The sequence below is a fragment of the Astyanax mexicanus genome, chromosome 7 (genome assembly GCF_023375975.1).
Source record: "Astyanax mexicanus isolate ESR-SI-001 chromosome 7, AstMex3_surface, whole genome shotgun sequence".
NCBI lineage: Eukaryota > Metazoa > Chordata > Actinopteri > Characiformes > Acestrorhamphidae > Astyanax > Astyanax mexicanus.
Window position 1 is genome coordinate 48,123,293 of NC_064414.1, and position 23,306 is coordinate 48,146,598.

Here is a 23,306-nt window from a genome sequence, read left to right on the forward strand (position 1 = left end):
AATTAAATAGATAAAAAATATAATACTCAAATAAATAATTAGAAATAAATGATGCTTAATCATAAATAATCTATATTCATAGTGATTAACAATATTGATAACAACAATGTTGACATATATTTAAAAATAAATATATTCTTAAATAACCTTAATTTCCTGCACCTGTATTAGACGTCCCCATGACGTCCAAAAAGTGACCTAGTCCGACGTTCAAATGTTTAACAGCATATTGACGTCCAAGTGGGGTCATAGTTAGACGTCCAAATAGTGGACCTAGTTTGTGCGTCGTGTAGACGTACAGAATTGGTCTAGCCATTTCTCATTTTCTGAAAACAAATGCTCTAAATGACAGTATATATACATAGAATAAAATCCCAATGTTCATTTTATTCAAACATATACCTATAAATAGCAAAATGTGAGAAACTGCTGCTTTTACTTTGTTTTATTATGTCTTTGTATTTTATCCCTGTTTATCTAAATATAATATAGTAAATATAATATCATATCAAGTATAATATTATACTTGAAGAATTTGCTACTGTGTATAAAAGGTACAATATAGCACAAAATAGAATAAAAAAATAGAATAGTGCAATATTGTATTAGTATTGAATTCGAAATCGTATCGCGCCGCTTTTATCTACGTGCGAGCTGAGTCAATCCGCCTGGTAGATAAGCGCGCGCTCTGTGTGTGTGTAAATATATAAATGCGTGCGCGCGCGCGCAGTAAAAGTGAAAGCGTCTCTGCTGGACTGGCCTAGGGCGGGGTGTCACTGTTTACTCAGCAGCGCTGCTGAATTTGGTGGAGAGATGTCTTCATTGAGAAGTCAGAGCTCATGGATTCTTTGAGAAGGTGTGATCCTCTTCACGTGAACGCCGCGCGCGAGGCAGACCTGCTTTGTTACATTACCTGATTTTTTTTTCTCTTCCATCCCGGACTTTGGCATGATGACAGAATGTGATCCGGAGCTGCGGACGTGGGTACATGGCTGCCCAGTAATCTTGCGCCGATGACCGTCCTGCAGACCCTCTACTTAGTCTTGGTCTTGGGAATCTGGAGTAAACCCAGAAAACTGCACAGATCAAAGGTAGGAAAGCTTTCAGTCGCCACTGCTGCTGCTGCTGTTTACTCACCGAGAACTTTCTCTAAATATATATCAGTGATCACCAGCCAGGAACAGCTAGGTTACATATCTGCAGCAAGAGCCATGACACCTGACTTTACCTGACTTTACACTGGCCCACATGACTCCACATTTAGACTTGTTGGTTTAATGATTTATGGGTAAGCTTAAGGCCTCAATCTAAATCTTGGGTCCTGTTACTTAAGAAACCCTTAACATGGCTCCAAAATAAGTGGGACAACTTCCCGGCCCTTGGTCTTGCAAGCCCATTGCTTTAACACCCCACTTTAACTAGTCATTATTGTAGTAATGATTGGGAATAAGCTTAATACTCGAATTAGATGTGTTGGGAGCTTGTATTCTGACCAGCATATGGTACAGTTTTGTCTGTTTTTGATATATACTAGATAATGTTAGATAATAACCAAGTATGGCCAAGTTTAGAAAATCAAATGCACCATAAACAAGCTAGCCTACAGTATAGAGTATGTTTTGCCTGAATAACCTAATTTCCACCACATTAACCATCAAGATCAAGCTGGTGGACTAGCATGACCATTTGGACCAAGGTGGTTGACCAGCATGACCATCTAAACCATGCCTGTGGACTAGCATGACTATATAGTCCAAGCTGGTTGACCAGCATGGCCAACATGACAAAGCATGACATAAAAAATCGAATGCAACTTGAACTATGCTAGTCAATAACTGATTAACCAGCTAGCCAACAAGTATAGGGTATGTTTTGCCTGAAAAACCTAATTTGCACCACATTAACCATCAAGGCCAAGCTGGTGGACTAGCATGACCATCTAGATCTATGCTGGTTCTCACCAGCATAACTATCAAAACTAAGTTGGTTGACCAGCATGGTCAACATGACAAAGCATGACCAAAAAAAACTAATTCTACATTAACTATGCTAGTCAAGAAGTGATTAACCAGCTAATCTACAAACATAGGCTATGTTTTTGCCTGAATAACCATATTTACACCAACTTAACCATCAAGCTGGTTGACCTGCATGGCCAACATGACAATGCATGACTAAAAAAAATCAAATGCAACTTAAACTATGCTAGTCAAGAGCTGGTTAACCAGCTAGCCTACCAGTAAAGGGTATGTATTTGCCTAAATAACCACATTTACACCACCTTGAGCATCAAGGCCAAGCTGGTGGAGTAGGGTGGCCAACATGACAAAGCATGACAAAGCAAAAGCAAAGCATAAAATAAACTATGATAGTCAAGTAAAAAAAAAAAAGTATAAGGTATGTCTTTTCCTGAATAACCACATTTTTAACCACTGTAACCATCAAAGGCTTGCATAAACCAATCTCAGCCAGCTACCAGCAAAAACAACCTTGAAAAAAAAATGTATAAAGGGTAAAAATGGTAAAGAGTGGGCTTCCAGGCACAGGCTTGAGAAATACTAGGCTACTAGGCTATTTTTATTAAACTGGACTTTTTTTTTTTTTTTTTGCTTTTTATAACTTTCTTAATCTTGTGAACGTCTGTACTGTTGTTAGTGTGTACATTTAACCACAATAATAAATAATAAAACAAGAGAAAAACTGTAACATGCCACTTCCATGCACATACAGTACTACAGTAGGTTCATAAATGCCCTACTAATAGAGGAAGTGTACTTCCACTAATGAATACAGACATATAGGTCAATACAGTTAGTACTAAAACTTCTCCATTATTATAGAATAGTGTAATATATTAAGTGTAGTACGTTGTATTGGACTTTATTAGTACTGCGTCAAAAAGGATGGGGTAATAATAGGTCTAAACTTTAATCTTCTTCGAGTGTTCAGATTATATATTAGATAATAAGAAATTTATTACACACCGGAATCCATATTCTACAACTGTGCTATCTGTTCACCTATGAATCACCAAACCTCAATCACATAAACAGCTTTAAATGGCTTTAAATGTACCTAGTGCTTCAAATCTTTCCGTAAACAGTTTATAATCCTGGCGCAGGATTGTTTTTTCCTCTGCAGTTCATACTTTCGGTTTCAAAACCGCAGCTCAGTCCAGCAACTGCAGCTCAGTCCAGCGTAATGTATCAGGAATGTCTGTGTGTAGCTTTTCAGCCAGATAAGGCTGTGGCAGCCATGTCCCTGCAGACAAAAATAGGTCAAGGCCTGCTTTTGCTAAAAGCTGTTTTTAGATGGTCAAACTGGTTGAAGAGCTGGTTTTACACAGTGCTATTTATTTAGGGTTAAAGTATGTTTTTAATTAAGTTTAATGGGCTATAAAAACAGCTACAGGACAGGTTTTGCTAGTAACTTGTTTCAGGTATTCTATGCTGGGCTTTAATCAAAATTACACTGCAAAAAAGAATATCTTACCAAGCGACAGTGCAATGTATAAATTCCTAAATGTTGTTTTGAGATTATTAAAGCAATGTTATAATTAATTGAAATTTCTTTTGCACTAAGGCTGTGTGCATGGCTAGTGCAGCTGCACTAGCATTAGCCGCTAACCGCAGCGCTACCTTTTTCACTGTTCAGAGGCAAGTGTTTTGAACTGTAGTGTGCGTGTTGGCCGTGTTAAAACAAGCTACATTCTAGCACTATCAGACGACATTCACGGTCTGCTAGTGCTGTGATTAGCGGCTAATGCTAATGCTGCTGCATCCAGCCTTAATGCTGGAGACACTTTACTGAAAACTCACACTTAGACAAAATATTGGAAATTTAAGCTTACTGTAAATAAACAAACATGCTTTTCTCACCCAAATAAACTGTTTTCAGGAGAAAAGTCTAAGTAGATTAACATCCAGTGCTCCTTTTACTTTCAAAGAAAATATTTTTTTTTGTGTAAGCGTCCTTACTAGTGTTGCTTATTGTGCCTTAATTCCAGTGCACCTGAAAAATATGGGAACTTATTTTGAACTAACTTATTGTATTGGCAGATACTTTTGCATAATTCAGGAAAAAACGAATTATTCAGTAAACAAGCTAAAAAAATTTTCAATAAAATATAACACTTTTATTCATAGATTAAAGGATTTAAAATAAAGTAAAATTAGTTAGAAATGTGTTGAGTATTTTTATATAATTCAGACAACATTGCAAAAAAATGACAGATAGAAATGACAGATATTAAAACTATATTTATATTTTTTTACTATTTGTTGTGTCCTGCTGGTCATACCAGACTGAACATGTTGGTTGACCAACCTGATGATGTTGATCATACTGGTGGATGCATGGCATGGTTAACAAGCATGATCACGCTGGTTTTACTGGTCGAAGCTGATGAACCAGCTGGGTTATTCTAGTTCATACTGGTGAGTCTATCACACTCAAACAATAAAATACCTTATGTTGGTCAGAAGCTGAGTGATTCAACTGGATTAACCGGTTTATTGAGTTTTATCTGGCCTAGTTGTTGTTGTTGTTTTGTTCAGCAAGGTCGTTTTTCCAGACTCTGCTCTTTTTTGAAGCTCGGCTGTTTTTGTTCTGCTCTCTTTCAGGGAACCGTGAGATGTGCGTCTCTCCGCTGGTGCTCTGATAGTAACCTGGAGAACCATTTGAACACCGAGGTTTGGAATTCTTTCTTAATTCTGAGGTATACAACTCTCAAACCATAAGACACTAACTGTGCTTGATGATGAACCGGGTAGGATACTGTATGTCAGGCTGAGAAAGTGTGTTTATTATCTTGATTAATAGAAATCTCATAAAGTTGTCTACAGACTACTTTGTTTTCCAATTATGTGGATTTTGTAGAAATGTAGTTTCAGTACGGATTGAAAATTATCTGTAGACAATTGTTGCAATGTATGCAGTTGGATAGAATCAAGACAGAGTTAAGGAATAAAGGCAGAATTCAGATTAAAACAAGAAATACACACAGAAATACACAGAATTAGAAGGTGTATTATAGCCTGGTGCTGATGTTCTGGCATTCATAGCTGAGGACCAGAGTAATGTACAGATATAATACACATATCATATCAAACAGCACAAATAACCATATGAAACCAGCACAGTAACCTCATTCTGACATCAAATATCAGCCATTAATTAATCTCAGAACACCGTCAACTAGCATACAAAGCTAACACCCTCCGATAAGTTCCACTGTTAGTTAGCGTTAAGCTGCTAGCTGCATTCCAGAAGTTCTGAAGTCAATAACTAAAGACTGGAATGAACTATAGCCATAACCCACATTAGGGCTGCAACGATTAGTCCATAAAATCGACAGTGTCGATTAGGGGTGGGCGATATGGCTCTAAAATAATATCACAATATTTCAGGGTATTTTATACTTGGCGATATAGGAAAACTAAAATAATTAATTAATTTCAGGAATATAGTATAATAGTATAACAGAATAATCATAATGTGGCAAAATAAATAATATAGCATAAAATAATATAATGCAGCCAATAATATTGCAGAATATTTAGTGCATGCATATAAACTGCAAACTAAAACAATTATACAATAAATACACCTAAAGCTTCACAGTAAATAATAGACTACTGATAAAGACAGAACAGCCCTATTATCACGATATGGGTTTTTAATATCATGATATTTCTGTGTCACGATATATTGTATACAATATAATATCGCCCACCCCTAATGTCGATTATTAAAATTTGTCGACTACAAATTTCATTGTCGACTAGTCGTTATTTGTAACAGTCCTGCATTACACAAAGTGCTGGGGACAGGAGTGCAATGGGATATGGGTAAATGGCTCACTTACACAACTTATATTATGTCTCCAAAAGTGGCCAAACACAACAGATTACATATTTACTCACTAAATAATCATTACTTTCCACATTTGAACAACTAAACATTTAAATGCCTTTTAAATCTCATGTTCAGCTGTTTCTATAGTTAGTAGTAGTAGATGGAGGACATGGCAGAAATAATAATTGACTAATCGACTAATTGAAAAAAATAGTCATCAGATTAGTCAACAACCAAAATAATCATTATTTGCAGCCCTAATCCACATATCATATCAAACCAAAGAACCTACTAATCTAAGTATTGCAGTGCCATCCATCTGGTATCAAACACCAGCCAATAATTCAGCTCAGAAAACAGTTTCATTCTAAATCCATAGTCCTCAATGTGATAATAGGCCTTGATGGTGTCAGGCCTCGCTATATCTCCTATAATCAGTGTTTATATTGTTGCATATTTACAAGTTTACCATTAGAGAAAGTTATTACCGTCTTGTTTTAATATCCTATGAACAGTTAGGAAAGTCCCAAAGTGAGTTTTGCTGCCATTTGGCTTTTATATATTTTATATATTTTTGGATGATATGGTGAGAGTGAGATGATGATGAGGTGAGAGTGATGTTCCTAATGTTCCTAATTAGGGAAAAAAAACACTTTTAAAGTTCTCTCTTTATCAGGGATGAGTATTACCACTGATTTCCCAAATCAAATTTGTAATGAAACCATCAGTCATGCGTGCGTGTGTATGCGTGAGACAAAATGTGAACCTAAATTTTAGCATAAATAAAAAGTACATCCATGCTGTTATCAGCAAATAAAATAAATAACCAGATAAATCACCTGCCTAAACACTGACAGCATTATTTAAGATTAATTATTACTGGACGATATGGCAAAAATTTATATCACGATATATTCCTTAATTTCGGTCGATACGATATAATTTCGATATCGATATAAATAATTTGAAGGCCTCAGAAAAACTGCTAAGAATCCCTGCAATGGAAATATGTACAGTACTGTCTGAAATTTTAAATTGAAGTCTTTAAAGCCTCCTCTCACAAAAAAACTGTATAATACTTTATAAATAAACAATTATCAGAATAAATCAATGCTCACTTTTATTTGCATGTAGCAAAATAAAAACATGACATCCCTGTCAAACATAAACCTATAACCTATATACAAATTACCAATATAAATAACTTTACATTACAACAGAGGCAGAGCTTCTTATTCTTTTGTAAACATATTAAACAGATCAAAACAAAAGTGCTTCAACCAGAATAGGGAATAGAAAAAGGCTTCATATACATAAAGGAAACATGATATCCCTGTCAAATAAACAAACCTATATCAACTATAAATAACTTAGATACAACATAAACTACAAAAGTGTTTTAGCCAGAATAAGGAAGATATTGTGTGTAGTGAAACTGCTTGAGGTGGAGGAAAGGATGTATTACTGTTGCTAGTCGGCTCCACTGTCCAGAACAATTTGGAGCAAGCTGAAGTCTGAAGTTTATCAAACCTTTGAAAGCCGAACCACTGAATTAGACCTGCCTCCCTCAACTATCCGCTCAATCTTCATCTAAAATTTCCTGCGATGACAACGAGCGGGTTAGGGTCGCTTTCGTTTCATCGCGGGCGGGTTTTAGGTGCGGAGCGGAGCGGAGATCCGCTCGGTTAGGGTCGGTTTCGCTTCATCGCGGGCGGGTTTTAGGTGCGGAGTGGAGCGGAGATCCGCTCGGTTAGGGTCGGTTTCGCTTCATCGCGGGTGGGTTTTAGGTGCGGAGCGGAGCGGAGATCCGCTCGGTTAGGGTCGGTTTCGCTTCATCGCGGGCGGGTTTTAGGTGCGGAGTGGAGCGGAGATCCGCTCGGTTAGGGTCGGTTTCGCTTCATCGCGGGTGGGTTTTAGGTGCGGAGCGGAGCGGAGGCGACCCAGGTCTAGCCTAGCCTAGCCTAGCCTAGCTGGCTACGTGCCTGTATGATTGCGTCATCACGCACTGACATAGCCCGGCTATGTTCAGGGCTGCAGTGAACTGGCGCCGCTAAAAAAACGCCTGTCTGTAAATAATACATATCGATATATCACAATAATGATATCACCGTTATTGAAACATTTCTTATCGCGATAAATACCGATATCGAAATATTGTCCAGGCCTACTCTATCGTGATTTGTATCATATCTTCAAGTGCTTGCTGATACACAGCGCTAATTATTATGATTTTGCTTTTGTCCAAAATAGGACACTTTCAAAGATAAATCTCTGGTTTATATGAATTCATGTGTGATCTTTAAATGAAGATTTGAGTTGTATCAATTTTTCTTTAAAGCTCAAACTTGTCTGTTTAAGTTTGCTTTGATGATAATTGGGACACATCCACATTTGGATATACTAGTGCATCTCAAAAATTACAATATAATTGAAAAGTAACTTTATTTCAGTAATTCAATTCAAAATGTGAAACTCATATTATATAGATGTATTACACAGAGTGATTTTCAGCCAATGAAAACCCACAAATTTGTGTCTCAGAAAATTGTAATATTATATGAAATATATTATATTATATTAAATCTGCATCTCCATAAAAGTTGTCTTTTCAAACCATCACCTTAAGCAGTTTGGACTGTGTGTCTCTCCACTCTTCCTCCAGATTTTGCTCCCTTGATTTACAAATGAAATGTAAAATTTACTGATGATCAGTGATGGTTTGGAGAGACATGTCATCTGCTGGTGTTGATCCACTGTGTTTTATTATCAAGTCTAAAGTCAGTGCAGTTTTGTTTTCCCACAAAATCTTACAGCACTTCATGATTCCTTCTGCTACTGACAACTTTTATGGAAATGCGGATTTCATTTTCCAGCAAGACTTGGCACACTGCCCACACTGCCAAAAGTACCAATTGGTCTTTTACAATAGTCTAATTTTCTGAGACACAGGTTTTTGGGTTTTCATTGGCTGTAAGCCATAATCATCAACAATAAAAGATATAAACTTAAACGTAAAATAGATCACTCTGTGTTTAATACATCTACAGTTGTGGTCAAAAGTTTACATACACTTGTAAAAAAACATAATGTTATGGCTGTCTTGAGTTTTCAATAAGTTCTACAACTCTTATTTTTCTGTGATAGAGTGATCGGAACACATACATGTTTGTCACAAAAAACAGTCATAAAATTTGGTTCTTTCATAAATTTATTATGGGTCTGCTGAAAATGTCACCAAATCTGCTGGGTCAAAAATATACATACAGCAACATTAGTATTTGGTTACATGTCCCTTGGCCATTTTCACGGCAACTAGGCGCTTTTGGTAGCCATCCACAAGCTCCTGGCAAGCTTCAGGTCGAATGTTTGACCACTCTTCTTGACAGAATTGGTGCAGTTCAGCTAAATGTGATGGTTTTCTTGCATGAACCCGTTTCTTTAGCACTTTCCACATGTTCTCAATGGGGTTTAAGTCAGGACTTTGGGAAGGCCATTCTAAAACCTTAATTCTAGCCTGGTTTAGCCATTCCTTTACCACTTTTGATGTGTGTTTTGGGTCATTGTCTTGTTGGAACACCCAACTGCGCCCAAGACCCAACCTTCGGGCTGATGGTTTTAAGTTTTCCTGCAGAATTTGGAGGTAATCCTCCTTCTTCATTATCCCATTTACTTTCTGCAAAGAACCAGTTCCACTGGCAGCAAAACATCCCCAGAGCATAATACTACCACCACCATGCTTGACAGTAGGCATGGTGTTCCTGGGATTAAAGGCCTCACCTTTTCTCCTCCAAACATATTGCTGGGTGTTGTGGCCAAACAGCTCAATTTTTGTTTCGTCTGACCAGAGAACTTTCCTCCAGAAGGTTTTATCTTTGTCCATGTGATCAGCAGCAAACTTCAGCCGAGTCTTAAGGTGCCTTTTCTGGAGCAAGGGCTTCTTTCTTGCACGGCAGCCTCTCAGTCCATGGCGATGTAAAACACGCTTGACTGTGGAGACTGACACCTGTGTTCCATCAGCTTCCAAATCCTTGCAGACCTGCTTCTTGGTGATTCTTGGTTGACTCTTGACCATCCTGACCAATCTCCTCTCGGCAGCATGTGATAGCTTGCGTTTTCTTCCTGATCGTGGCAGTGACACAACTGTTCCATGCACTTTATACTTGCGTATAATTGTCTGCACAGTTGCTCTTGGGACCTGTAGCTGCTTTGAAATGGCTCCAAGTGACTTCCCTGACTTGTTCAAGTCAATAATTCGCTTTTTCAGATCCACACTGAGTTCCTTTGACTTTCCCATTGTAGCTTTTGTAGCTGAGTCTAATCACTGGGTCAAATGAGCCCTATTTAAATGGGCTCATGAGAAGTCAACAGCTGTAGTCAATCAGAATCACTTACAAGAAGTGAAGAGGCCATGACATGAAGCTAATTTGATTGACACAACTCGCTACATCACCAAAATTGACAAATTTTGTTGCTGTATGTATATTTTTGACCCAGCAGATTTGGTGACATTTTCAGCAGACCCATAATAAATTTATGAAAGAACCAAATTTTATGACTGTTTTTTGTGACAAACATGTATGTGTTCCGATCACTCTATCACAGAAAAATAAGAGTTGTAGAACTTATTGAAAACTCAAGACAGCCATAACATTATGTTTTTTTACAAGTGTATGTAAACTTTTGACCACAACTGTATATAATATATGAGTTTCGCATTTTTAACTGAATCACTGAAATAAAGTCATTTTCAATGGATTTTTCAGTAGAGATTCTCTCCCTATTTTTCCTGACTGAGTCCTGTAAGCCTAAAAAAGTGAAAGTAGTGAAAACTGAAGGTAACCTGAGTAGCTGATAGTAGATGATATATAATATCTCATGCAGGATGGATAAGGATGAATTGAGATGCTTCCCTGTAAAGATGTCTCTGTTACTGCACTGTTTAATCTGCACTTACTGCCATGTTTAAAGGACTAGCTGAAGTGCTATCAGATTTCCTACAGTCAGCGGGGGAACAGCCCTTCCTGTCCTATAATGCTGCAGCACTCTATAACCGATTGTTCTACAAAGATAACAAGTTTACACTTGATTTGTTCCTGGGCCTGTGAGCTCCCTGACAACTCCAGCCTGCAACAAGAATCAGATACATCCATCATCTTTAAAGAACCTGCTCTCTGCTTAGACATGTCACTATCATAACATTATCGACTTATCGTACAATAAACTCATATAAACTCTAATGCTGTTTAATGGCACGAACGTGACAATATCATAAATATCACAATACAGGGCTTATGATTAAATGTATCACAACACATTGTTATACTGTAAGCAAAGCGATATATTGCAGTTAAATAAGTGGCATAGAATGGTCTTAAAATGACAATACTGTATTTTTCGGACTACAACCCACTAATAATAATATGATAATACTGATAATACTCACCTCTGAACGGCCCAATCGCTAGCGCTTAGCGGGTAATGCTAATGCTGCTGCAGCAGTGCTAGCTAGTGTTAGCAACAGACTAAAGGCTGATAATACTTACCTGTGCATGGCCAAAAAGCCTACCGCTCAATGGGTAATGCTAATACTGCTCCAGCAGCGCTAGACTGGGTTAGCAGCAGACTACAGGCTGATAATACTCACCTCTGATCAGCCCAATGGCTAGCGCTTAGCGGGTAATGCTAATACTGCTCCAGCAGCGCTAGCCTGGGTTAGCAGCAGACGACAGGCTGATAATACTCACCTCTGAACGGCCGAATGGCTACTGCTTAGCGGGTAATGGTTACACTGCTCTAGCAGCACTAGCCAGGGTAAGCAGCCAACTACAGGCTGATAATACTCACCTCTGAACGGCCAAAAAGCAAGCGCTTATTTGGTAATGCTTATGCTGCTCCAGCAGCACTAGCCAGGGTAAGCAGCCAACTACAGGCTGATAATACTCACCTCTGAACGGCCGAATGGCTAGTGCTTAGCGGGTAATGCTAATACTGCTCCAGCAGCGCTAGCCATGGTTAGCAGGCAACTACAGGCTGATAATACTCACCTCTGAATGTCCAAATGGCTAGCAATTAGCGGGTAATGCTAATGCTGCTCCAGCAGTGCTAGCTGGGGTTAGCAGCAGACTACAGGCTGATAATACTCACCTCTGAACGGCCGAATGGCTAGTGCTTAGCGGGTAATGCTAATACTGCTCCAGCAGCGCTAGCCATGGTTAGCAGCCAACTACAGGCTGATAATACTCACCTCTGAACGGCCAAAAAAGCAAGCACTTAGTTGGTAATGCTAATACTGCTCCAGCAGTCTTAGCCAGGGATAGCAGCAGACTAAAGGCTGATAATACTCACCTCTGATCAGCCCAATGGCTAGCGCTTAGCGGGTAATGCTAATACTGCTCCAGCAGTGCTAGCTGGGGTTAGCAGCAGACTACAGGTTGATGATGCTTACCTCTGAATGGCCCAATGGCTAGTGCTTATCGAGTAAAGATAATACTGCTGGAGAACTAAACTGTAACTCCTGTATATCGCTGAACATCAGCGGAGTGACTTCTTAACTGACTGCTCCTTAATACCTGACTGGTAGAACTCATACATAAGGTGCACCAGATTATAAAGCACACTGACGATTTGTAGGAAAATGAAAGTATTTTAAGTTTGCCTTATAGTGTGATAAATATGTTAATAATAAATATTATTAATATTAAATATTGAAATTATTTAACAATACAGTAGCAAGAAAAAGTATGTAAATCCATTGAAATTCATGGTTTTGTCATAAAATAAAGTTGTCTTAAAATGTAATCTGTTGTTAATCCAAATCAAGGGTGCTGACTAATAAAATGTGTCTTTACTGAGAACCACCATAACAAATCTCATAGTGCTAATGGGAAAAGTATGTAAACCTTTGTGTTAATGACCTCACAGCTAATTAAAGTCTAGTGTTAGCATAACTAAAGCTACTTTGACTAATAAAAAATATGTGTATATCAAAAATAGCCTTCGGAGACAGGCAATCTAAAGTAAGGGTGAAAAATCTTAAAATGGAGACAATGTGGGGGACTGTGGGTATTCTGCTAATAAGTAAAAAATACCTCAAGAGCAAAACAGAGACTTATCAATGAGGTAAAGAAATAACACAGAGTGACAGGCAAAGATTTGAAGGCTTCAAAAGGTGTCAAAAGCTAAAATCTTCATAAATCTACAGTCTGTAAAAGCTTGAACAAGCAGGATGTCTGTTGCAAGATATAATAGAAGGAAGTCTGTGCTTACTAAAATAACAACGCCTAAAGATTGCGAAAGAGCACATTGAAACTCCACAGTCGTACTGTTAAAATCAGAATCACTTTATTTCGCTGAGTAAGTTACTCATACAAGGAATTTGGCTTGGTGACATGTATGACATTACAGAGACTATTGACAAACATTGCACTACAAAAGAAGGTACAATAAACAATAAATAGAATAAGAATGTAGCTAAAAGTACTAAAGGAATAAAAAACACTGAAGAGCAAAGAAGCTAAGAGATAAATTAAATGAAATACAATAAAATATAAGTCATAAATATTATTTTAACCAAAAACTCTTGTGATTCATGTTAAATAGTGTTTAAAGAAAGTTGCAGATGATGTTTACATTACAGATTTGTGAATACAGTCAGTACAGTTCAGTGAGTGAGGATAAGGAGTGCTACAGCCCTGTGGAAGAAGCTGTTAGTGTGTCGTGTTGTGCTGGTGGAGACTCAGAGGTGTCCACTGTGGTTAAGGAGTGCTACAGCTCTGGGGAAGAAGCTGTTAGCGTGTCGTGCTGGTTTTGATGGTCTGAAGCCTTTTATCAGAGGGGAGAGTCTGGAAGAGGTGATGTCCAGTGCTGACCTGATCACTGGAGTTTGGCTCGTTCTTGTGGGCAAAAATGTATTGTGGGCAGAAGACAGTAAGACTGAACAGCAAGACTATTGCTGAACCACATCCATCATAAAAAAGGCACTGAACATCACCATTAAAACATCATCCAAATGTAAATTATGGTGTTTGGAAAAACATGTAGTGGGCCTGCCTTGCTATACTCGGACCTGGCCAGCTTTGTAAGTGTACCAAAAACTTCTACAGGATAATGTGAATTGGGTAAAGGTTGAAAAGGTTGGGTGATGCAACAGGGCAATGATCCAAAACAATGAAGCAAGTCTAAAACAGACTGGAAAAAAATCACAAACTGAATGGTTAAGGTTATTGCTTCCTATTTGAGCAAAAAAACATGAATTTTCAAAAGGTTTAAATACTTTTTCTTGCAACTGTATATAGTACAATATATTGTTCCTGTGTGTCTGAGCTGTGCAATACCAGAGGATTGTTCTTTTAGAGTGATACTAGGCTAACTTTTTATATTTGTGTAGGTTGTGTAGATTTTTATTTTAATGTATGTTCTTGCGAATATTCCTACCGCTGTTTGCTGTTTGGGCCTTATTGACTTGCATTCTCAAATTAAAAAAGCATTTTTAAGAAACATTTTTTGCTAGTTTTAAAATGTACTTTGTCAAGAATATTTTTAGTGTTTAGTGTTGCTGATCTAAACAGACCACTGTAATTACCCCACATGATTGGTTGGGTTTTACTAGTTTATGTTTATCAATAATAATAATAATACTTAATCTCACAAACAGACTGATAAATCTGGAGTTAGAACGGTATCTAAAAAGTGCAGAATTACATTTTCTTCAAGAAGTACTTCCCCCCTCAAATCCAGCCTGGGTTCACCTTTATGTGGCTTTGGGCACAGCAGTGCTGCTGGAGTTTTTAAACACTGTGTTTAATTACTCACTGTCTTCACACTATTACACACTCCTACCTACAGCAGCTGCTCCAGATTTATCCAGATAGATAAATGTAGTAAAATCAGAGACAGAAGCTCAGAATCTGTTGCTGCACAGTTTAAAGTGTTGCTCATCCACTTCTAGTCATTCATCAGCACACACAGAAAGATATACAGCACTGCTGTGTCTGATCCACTTGTACAAGAGCAACAAACACCAACACCTCATACACCACAACCATGCTAATTGGAGCTAATCACTGCAGAGCTGAGAATACTAACAACCCACCGCACAAACAGTAGCTGCTCTGTGTTTCTCTCTCCTGTGGGGTCCTGAACATTTAAGAAGGTCAATGAGTGGTGGGGTGATGTGCCAGTTTTGGCTGGCTGAAGACCAGGCACGCTGCTGCATTCAGAACCATCTGTAGTGGCTTACTACGCAGGCCAGGAGGCCCATTAGCATTGAATAGCACTAACGGTGCATTTATAGTGCTCCATCGTGTCAACGCACATGATCGCACTGCCCCCCTCCAACTGGTCGCATGTGGGCGTTACAAAGGCATTCCCTGCGTTGTCCAATTAAATTGTTTTAATAAATGGGAAATACTTTTATATAAGCCAGTCTGTCTAGTGAGCAGAATATAAGCTAACAAAAGCAAACATTTCCAATTAAATTACATATTAATATTTAAAAAAACCCACCAGAGACCCCAACAATCACAGCAGCCTTTCTCCTCGCTGACAGAGAGCCTGTAAATCAGCAGGGATTTAACAAAGAACCGGGAAGCCTGAAACTTCTCTTCCAGGCTTCTCTGGATGCTTGAAAGCAGAACTAAAATATTTTTATACACTGCGCTGAGGACGCGTATCAGGCAAACACCTGCTCTGTGATTGGATAGGTGCATCGCGTTGGACGGATTCATTTGCATAAAGTTGAGCCGAGCGTGAGCCGTGATGCACCGTGCGACTGCGTCTTTTAATGGTCCCACCAATTTTTTAGCGTTCGTGGTAAGGTCTGTACCTTTGGACAGGAGGATCAGAAAAAACTGCACGCAGCGCATTTCAGTAATGTTACCTCCGCTGTGTTAGGTAATGTGAGAGTTACAAATAAATTAAGCTGTGAACATGTTAATAATCCACTAATTGCAGAGAGGACAGAACCAATCCAGGTGCTGTCCCTGTTTCAGACTTTATGGTCAGGTAAATTAAGGTCACTGGTTTACACCCGTCCACACGGCTCCGCTGGAGCGGAGTTTTCAAATATCTCCACCTTGGAAGGCGTTTTCGAAAACCTCAATTTTCAGTGACTGAAAACGCCGTTTTCGTGTGGACGGAAGACCAAAATGGAGACAAAAACCTTAGTTTTTAAAAATGCCTGTGGACAGGGCCTTAGAGTTGGGTGGCCTGTTATGTTACACTGCATTTACACAACTCTGATGCGTCAACACACATGACTACACCCCCCCCCCCCCCCTTTTCTTCCATGTTTCTCTGGAATACTTGAAAGTGGAATTAAAATGTTTCCTTACACTTCGCTGAGGACATGTACCAGGCAAACACTTGCTCTCTGATTGGATAGACGCATCGCATTGGATGGATTAATTTTCATAAAGTTTACCTCTGCTAAATTTTTTCGGCGCGTCGGACCCATGGTGCTTCACGCAGAGCGGAGCCAACGCCTTCCATTGAAAATAAATGAAATACATCACTATGCATTGACTCGCATAAGTCGAAACGGTCAAATCTGTCTGATGTTGTAAATCGCAAAGCGGCAGGACTGAGATACTGAGCGTAAAGGAGAGCTGGTCATCAACCATAAGATACAAGACACTGGTAGAGGGTAGAGACACTGAGCAATAATGTAATTGCTGTTTGCTGTATATATTTTAAGAGGTTTGCAGTAGGAGTGGGCAATATTATATCGTATACAATATATCATGATGTTAAAAATCCATATCGTGATAATAGGGCTGTTCTGTCTTAAAAGTAGTCTATTATTTACTGTGAAGCTTTAGGTGTATTTATTGTATAATTGTTTTAGTTTGCAGTTTATATGCATGCACTAAATATTCTGCAATATTATTTGCTGCATTATATTATTTTATGCTATATTATTTATTTTGCCACATGATTATTCTGTTATATTATTATACTATATTCCAAAAATTAATTACTTATTTTAGTTTTCCTATATCGCCAAGTATATCATTATCTGCTGCTAATGCTAGCGGTTAGCGGCTAATGCTAATGCTCCAGCCTTTGTGCAGTGAAATTTGGAAATCTAAGCTTACTGTAAATAAACGGACGCGCTTTACAGTTTTGTTTACTCAACTTAGCTTAATATAACTTAGTTAACCTACCTAACCACCACCACCTAGCAGTGAGACTTGCTGACTTAAAAGGAAAACATGTTGACAGCCCTGTTCCTTATTGTGTCGCATTAAATGCACCTTATAATCCAGTGCGTTTTTTAGTGTGAAAAATACGGTATATTGTTTGTGTCTGTTCTGTTGAAAGTGTATTATTCCTCTTTTTGCAGCACATACTGTTTATTTAAAATATGCCATTACATATATTTCAGAGACCAAATATTTAGTCAAATATGAGATTATGTATCTTGTGTCATTTTCACAGTATTTTGTTGATTGATGATAGTTAGCTAGTAATTCTAATGCTCCAGCTTTAGTGCTGGAGAAATTTGGGAATTTAAGCTTACTATAAATAAACGGAAGCGCTTTAGTCACCTAAATAAACAGTTTTCAGGGGAGAAATCTGTGTAGATTAACATCCAGCGCTCGTTTTACTTTAAAAGAAAATGTTTTGTTTTTTTTAAGAATTACAGTTTGTTTTACTTGGCTTAGACCTGTTCCTTACTAGTGTCACATAAAATGTGCCTTATAATCTGATGTGCCTTGTAGTCTGAAAAATACGGTATATTGTTTGTGTCTGTGTATTATTCCTCTGTTTGCAGCACATACTGTTTATTAAATATCTTCCATTAAATATATGCTACATTTCAGAGAATAAATATATAATCCAATATAATTTCTTATATAATATATTATTTATCTTGTGTATTATTTACACAATATTTTGTATATATGCACAAAATTGAATGACTGAAATCTAAAGATTAATAATTTTTTTTATTTCTTCAGCTGTCTGAGTGTGTTTTGGACTACTGTGAGTGCTCACGCTGTGGCCAACTTACAGGAGATTGATCGCGTGCTTACCAAAATGGAAACGGACCAAATATTTAATGTAAGGCATAATACAATTTAAACCTTATGTGACATTGCTTGTATATTATCAGAGATAATCTTTCTGTTGCTTTTTAAATTAAGATTATTTAAAAAAATATATATGCATTTAATTAATGATTGAAAACACAGTATGCCAGTGCATGCTGTCTCTGCAAATGCAGTGATTGAGATCCAGCAGTAGCAGATCTGAATGGAATCATTATAGAGGGAAAAGAAACATTTATTGGGGAAATTGTACAGTTGAAAGGATGTCATGGACGCCTCTCACCTGTCTTGTGGCAAGACCCAGTGTCTAATCAGATCACACCTTTAATCATTGATGAAATTTGCAGCGATCAAAGCATTATTTTTTATTTAGCACATTAAATTACTCATTGTATAATCACAGCATCTGCTGAATTGATCAGAGCCGGATTGAAAAGGGCAATTTTATATATTTGATATTTAATTTTGTGTATTTGTGTTTTATTCTTTATGATTTTAGAAATCAGATGCCTCATTGTATGTACCAGATGAAAATACTTACGTGAGTTATTTTGAGTTATTGTTGTTTTGTTAATCATATAACAATCACCCTAATATTATATGTTTTATATTAGTATATAGTAGTGTCAATAGGGATGTCCCTGATCAGATCACGGAATCGGAAATTGGGGCCGATCATGTAATTTTCAAAGGGTCAGAATCGATGGAAGTGAGCTGGTGGTGATATATACAGTATATCGTCTATTACTAAAGGTGCATTATGTAGGACCTGAGAGCGAGTGTGTGAAATGGCTACAGCAGTCTAATTTTAAAACACCACAGAGAGTAGTCTGCTCCGCCCACCCCTCCCCAGCCACGAAACTTATCATTGCCAAATTCAGGAGGCTGACTCTACACAACGTTAAGACTATTAGGAGAGGCGGAGATCTTAAGAGTCTGAGCGAGAGTTGAGGAGAAATACAGCAATTCTAAACTCTTCTAAAACCTGTATCTAGAGTTATATTGACTGTATGTTACACGAGGGAGAGCTAAAGCTCCGCGATGTGCCGGGCCGTGGCTCCCCGAAAGTACCTGACTGAATTAGCTAGCCGGTTAGCTTACCTGTTCAGGAGAAAAGCAGCAGCTCTGGGTCAGTCTTGTAGTTTATTTGAGCTCTAAGTCTCCACCGCTCGAAATCACTGCTAATATTCACTCTTGTTATATTCCTGCTTTGGTCACTGAGCTTTTTGAGACATGCTGAGGCTTTTTAAGCTGTGTAGCAGCTGAGATTTAACTGAACCAGCTCTGCTAGCTAGCTCCTCTGCTGCAGCACAGATCACTGTAGTGTAGTGTTACAGCTGGCAACCTCGGTGGGGGAGCTAGTGTTGGGGAACCAGCAGCAGGAGGAGACAGAGGACAAAACAAACACAAAACCCCAGGACGGCCTGCACATTTAAAATAGGAACGTTCTGCTGAAGCCCTGCTGACAAGAGCTGTCAGTGCTTTCACTCAACATGTTTCCTTAATATCTGATGATACATCCTGATCATTTTATCATTTACTACTGAAAATTAGTTACATAGTGGTCCTTTAAGTCTGCTAGCATGGACGCTAATCCAGCGATATAGCTACCTATTGAGCCATGTAGTACTTTCATCCACGCTTCATTTTCCTCCAACTTTCTCTCAGACTTTCTCACACAAAAAATGCAGCTAGACTAGTGTATATTTTCTCATTTATATGCTCTCTGTTATGCTTTGTAACTCAGAACATTACAACGTTCTCATTTAAAGAGCAATTAAAACTAGTCTGAGATATTTTAATATATTATAATGTTATAAGATATTATAATTCCAGGATTTCCTCTGGGATCAATAAAGTCTATCCGTCCGTCCGTCAGTAAAAAAGGTTCTAGTCTTCCTGACCTAAACCACATTAACCTATTATTATTTTCTACATCCCAAATATACAGGGAAAAATTATCATTTATGATTTTAATATCATGAGGATTAATACAACACATTTTTAAGACTAACCCCACTAATATAAATATAATTTAATTCTGCATTAATCTAGCACTGATTCTATTATTTACATTTAAATACCCATTATTAAAAGCTTAACATACGTGCACTGTTTGATATTTGCACTGTTGATTTTAATGCTTTTGTTTCTTTTAAGTAAATAAAAAATGCCTCACAAATATTATAAATATTAATATTGATTCCATTAATATATTTAGTAAGCAATTCTTATCCGTCAAAAAGTGCAGGCTAGTACAATATTACAAGACTTTTACAAACACATTTTTGTGATAATATGGAGTGTTTTGATACCATTTTAATAATAATTCAAATTGAATAAAAACAGACAAATGTGCATGTGTTCCTTTTATTTACTGAATTCCCCAAGAATCGGGATTCTGACTCGGTGTCAACAGATCCTCAATTACATAATGTGTTTGGGACATCCCTGTTTGTCAATGATCTTTAATAAATAGTGTATATTAAACTGAATCAGGATATAGATTAAGGGGAACAGTGAATCTCAAATGCATATGTTTGAATTACTTTATTTGGAGAATATATGAACTGTACTGTAGTATTTTTGGTATTTTGTTTGTTTGTTGAGAAATTATATATTTTTTTCTTTTTTTGTGTGTTAAAACATTAAATGAATTAAATAGATTTTTTTTAAAACTGTGCAGCTAATGGAATGCAGCAATGAATTAATGTACTGCTACCTGCTGGAGTTATACGTCATCGCATATGAAGAAAAGGCTAGTGAGAACAGCCTTCAGGTCATACACACCAATAAAGGCACATATAAAGAGGTAAGTTCACTCTTATTTTGTTTTATACTAAAACTTTTTTTATTTTCACTCACCTTTTGTCATAATGATTATCTATGACACAGCTAATCCTGCCTTCACATTAGCAGGTGAGAGAGCGACAGGCCACCAGTCATTTCCTATTGGACTACACCATATACAGCTCTGGAAAAAATTAAGAGACCACTTCAGTTTCTGAATCAGTTTCTCTGATTTTGCTATTTATGAAATGAACATTGTTGTGTTATTCTATAAACTATGGACAACATTTCTCCCAAATTCCAAATAAAAATATTCATTTAGAACATTTATTTACAGAAAATGAGAGATGGCTGAAATAAGAAAAAGATGCAGAGCTTTCAGACCTCAAATAATGCAAAGAATAACCCTGCTTTTAATCACAGTTTTCATGCATCTTGACATGTTCTCCTCCACCAGTCTTACACACTTTTTGGATAACTTAATGCCGCCCCTGGTGCAAAAATTCAAGCAGTTCAGCTTGGTTTGATGGCTTGTGACCATCTAATTTATTATTTTAATTTGGCAAAATCAAAGAAACTCATATTTTTTCAGTGGTCTCTTATTTTTTTCCAGAGCCGTAGAACTTCGGTTTAGCAAAATGTATTCAGAGCAGCAAATTTATTTAACTTTACCAATACCAATAAATTCTAAGACTGTGACACGACTTTTTGTTGCTTCCAACATTTCCCATCCTGTTCTCAACAACATGGTAAAAAAAGAGAGTTAAAGAAATATGCAAAAAATACTGTAAAACAAACTATACATTTAATTTAAATATAATTATTATAACTGTAGTAATTTAATTAAATAATACTGATACATATGTTTTAGTGCTGTCAACATTAAACGTGAAAATGCATACGATTCCTTTTGCTGACAACTTTTATGAAGATGCGGATTTCATTTTCTAGCAGGACTTGGCTGATTTTTTGATTTTCATTGGCTGTAGGCCATAATCATCAACAATAAAAGAAATAAACGCTTAAAATAGATCACTCTGTGTGTAATACATTTATATAATACATGAGTTTCACATTTTGATCTGAATGAGATGCACTAGTTTGTCCAAAACCCTGTATGATTTGTTCTGTTAACACTTGTCTCCTGAATGTCACTGGATGATGAATTAAAGCTGTGAAACAACAATGTAATAATCACTTTACTCTTTTTTTGTGCTTGATTTAAAGCTTACTGAAGATCGGAAGTCTTCAAATCATCATGTATGTCCAGAATGTGAAAACCACCAAGTCAACTCCACGGTGTTCTTAAAAAGGATGAAGACATTTATTAAAACACTGCAATCGATTCCAGACTAATTAGTGCACTCATTCCTACACCAGAGCCTTGATGTAAATAAGCTCCTTTTACTTTTAGCATGTATTATAGACTGTGTATTAATGTCAATATTTATGAACATAGAGGCCTATATTGTACACTTCTTATTCCTAACCTCAAATGTGTTAATTCGATCCATTTTGTATTTTAACTACAAATTATTTTTATATGTATTTTTTTATATTATACAAGACTCATTTCTGTAAATATTTCATTCAGTTGAATGTAGGGAAATGAGGAAGCTAGAGAAAAAGTGTCTTAATGTACCTGTGTCTCTTCCAGAGCTCTTAAATACTTTGTTAACAACTTAGTTAAAGGCAAAAAAGGTTTAATGGCAAATTAAATACCTTTGGTATTGCATATAACACTCCTAACTCTGCCTGTAACTGAACATGAGGTAAGCTGGAATAAGTTTTTTTTGTGACTTTTATTTTGTATGTGAAGCTTTTTTTTTGTTGTTATATAGCCTCTGGTATGTAAAGTGCTCTTTTTTTTGTCCAGTAAAACCAAAAATATAGTACTGTGCAAAACCTAAGCATTTTATAAATTTATCTTAAAACATTATTTAATGGGTGCTAAGCATTTGTTTGATGAGAAAAATACTAATATTAAAGTAGAAACAGTTGACGTAGAAAAGTATTAGATTTATGTATAAAAGGCCCTGTTCACACCTGGCATTAATAGACCACTGAAGTCATGCGTCATTCTGTAGTCCTTGTACGGCTTTCGTGTCTAAGCGGTTTTTCCCTATAAGGAAAATGAATAGGCTTTTCAAAAACCCGCCTCTGACACATTCTGTGGTAAATAAATCTGATTACACCCCTGTACGTTTTATTCTGTGTACATTTTGCTCCTGAACATCACTGGATCCTCTGAATTACGAGATCGTTTAAGAGTCATAATGAGAAAAATGCTAACTTTAAGCTAATGCTACAGCACTGGAGTGAACTGACCTCCCAGCCTAGCTGCAGAGATCAGCAGAGGACTGTTTTCAGCGCAACACCAGCGAACTCCGGCCATAACTATACAGCGTATTAAACACAGCTGATCCAACTAATGAACTAACTGCCCTTACTGAGGAGAGCTGAGAGTGTCACAGCATAAAATCACTAAAACAGAACAGTGATACTCCAGAAGCAGCTGTAACACGTTTTAACATTTACCCTCTTTGTTATGCAGTGAAATAAATGGGTGTTTCTGGTTGGTTGTTGCCTCAGTGAGGGCAGGTAGTTAGT

General features: G+C 37.2%; 1 protein-coding gene across 2 annotated transcripts; it reads left to right on the forward strand.

Moving 5' to 3' along the window:
* Positions 1-730: 730 nt before the first annotated feature.
* On the forward strand, positions 731-22,898 carry il15 (interleukin 15). Of its 2 annotated transcripts, XM_049481678.1 has the most exons (7): positions 731-856; positions 959-1,091; positions 4,623-4,717; positions 17,817-17,919; positions 18,406-18,447; positions 20,593-20,718; positions 21,924-22,898. In XM_049481678.1, exons 2-7 carry the CDS (start codon positions 1,014-1,016, stop codon positions 22,050-22,052), a joined length of 573 nt encoding a protein of 190 aa, XP_049337635.1. In that variant the 5' UTR covers positions 731-856; positions 959-1,013; the 3' UTR covers positions 22,053-22,898. The 2 variants fall into 2 exon arrangements, 1 of the variants encoding a protein (XP_049337635.1); XR_007440054.1 differs by having other exon boundaries at positions 732-1,091; positions 4,623-4,691.
* Positions 22,899-23,306: the final 408 nt, after the last annotated feature.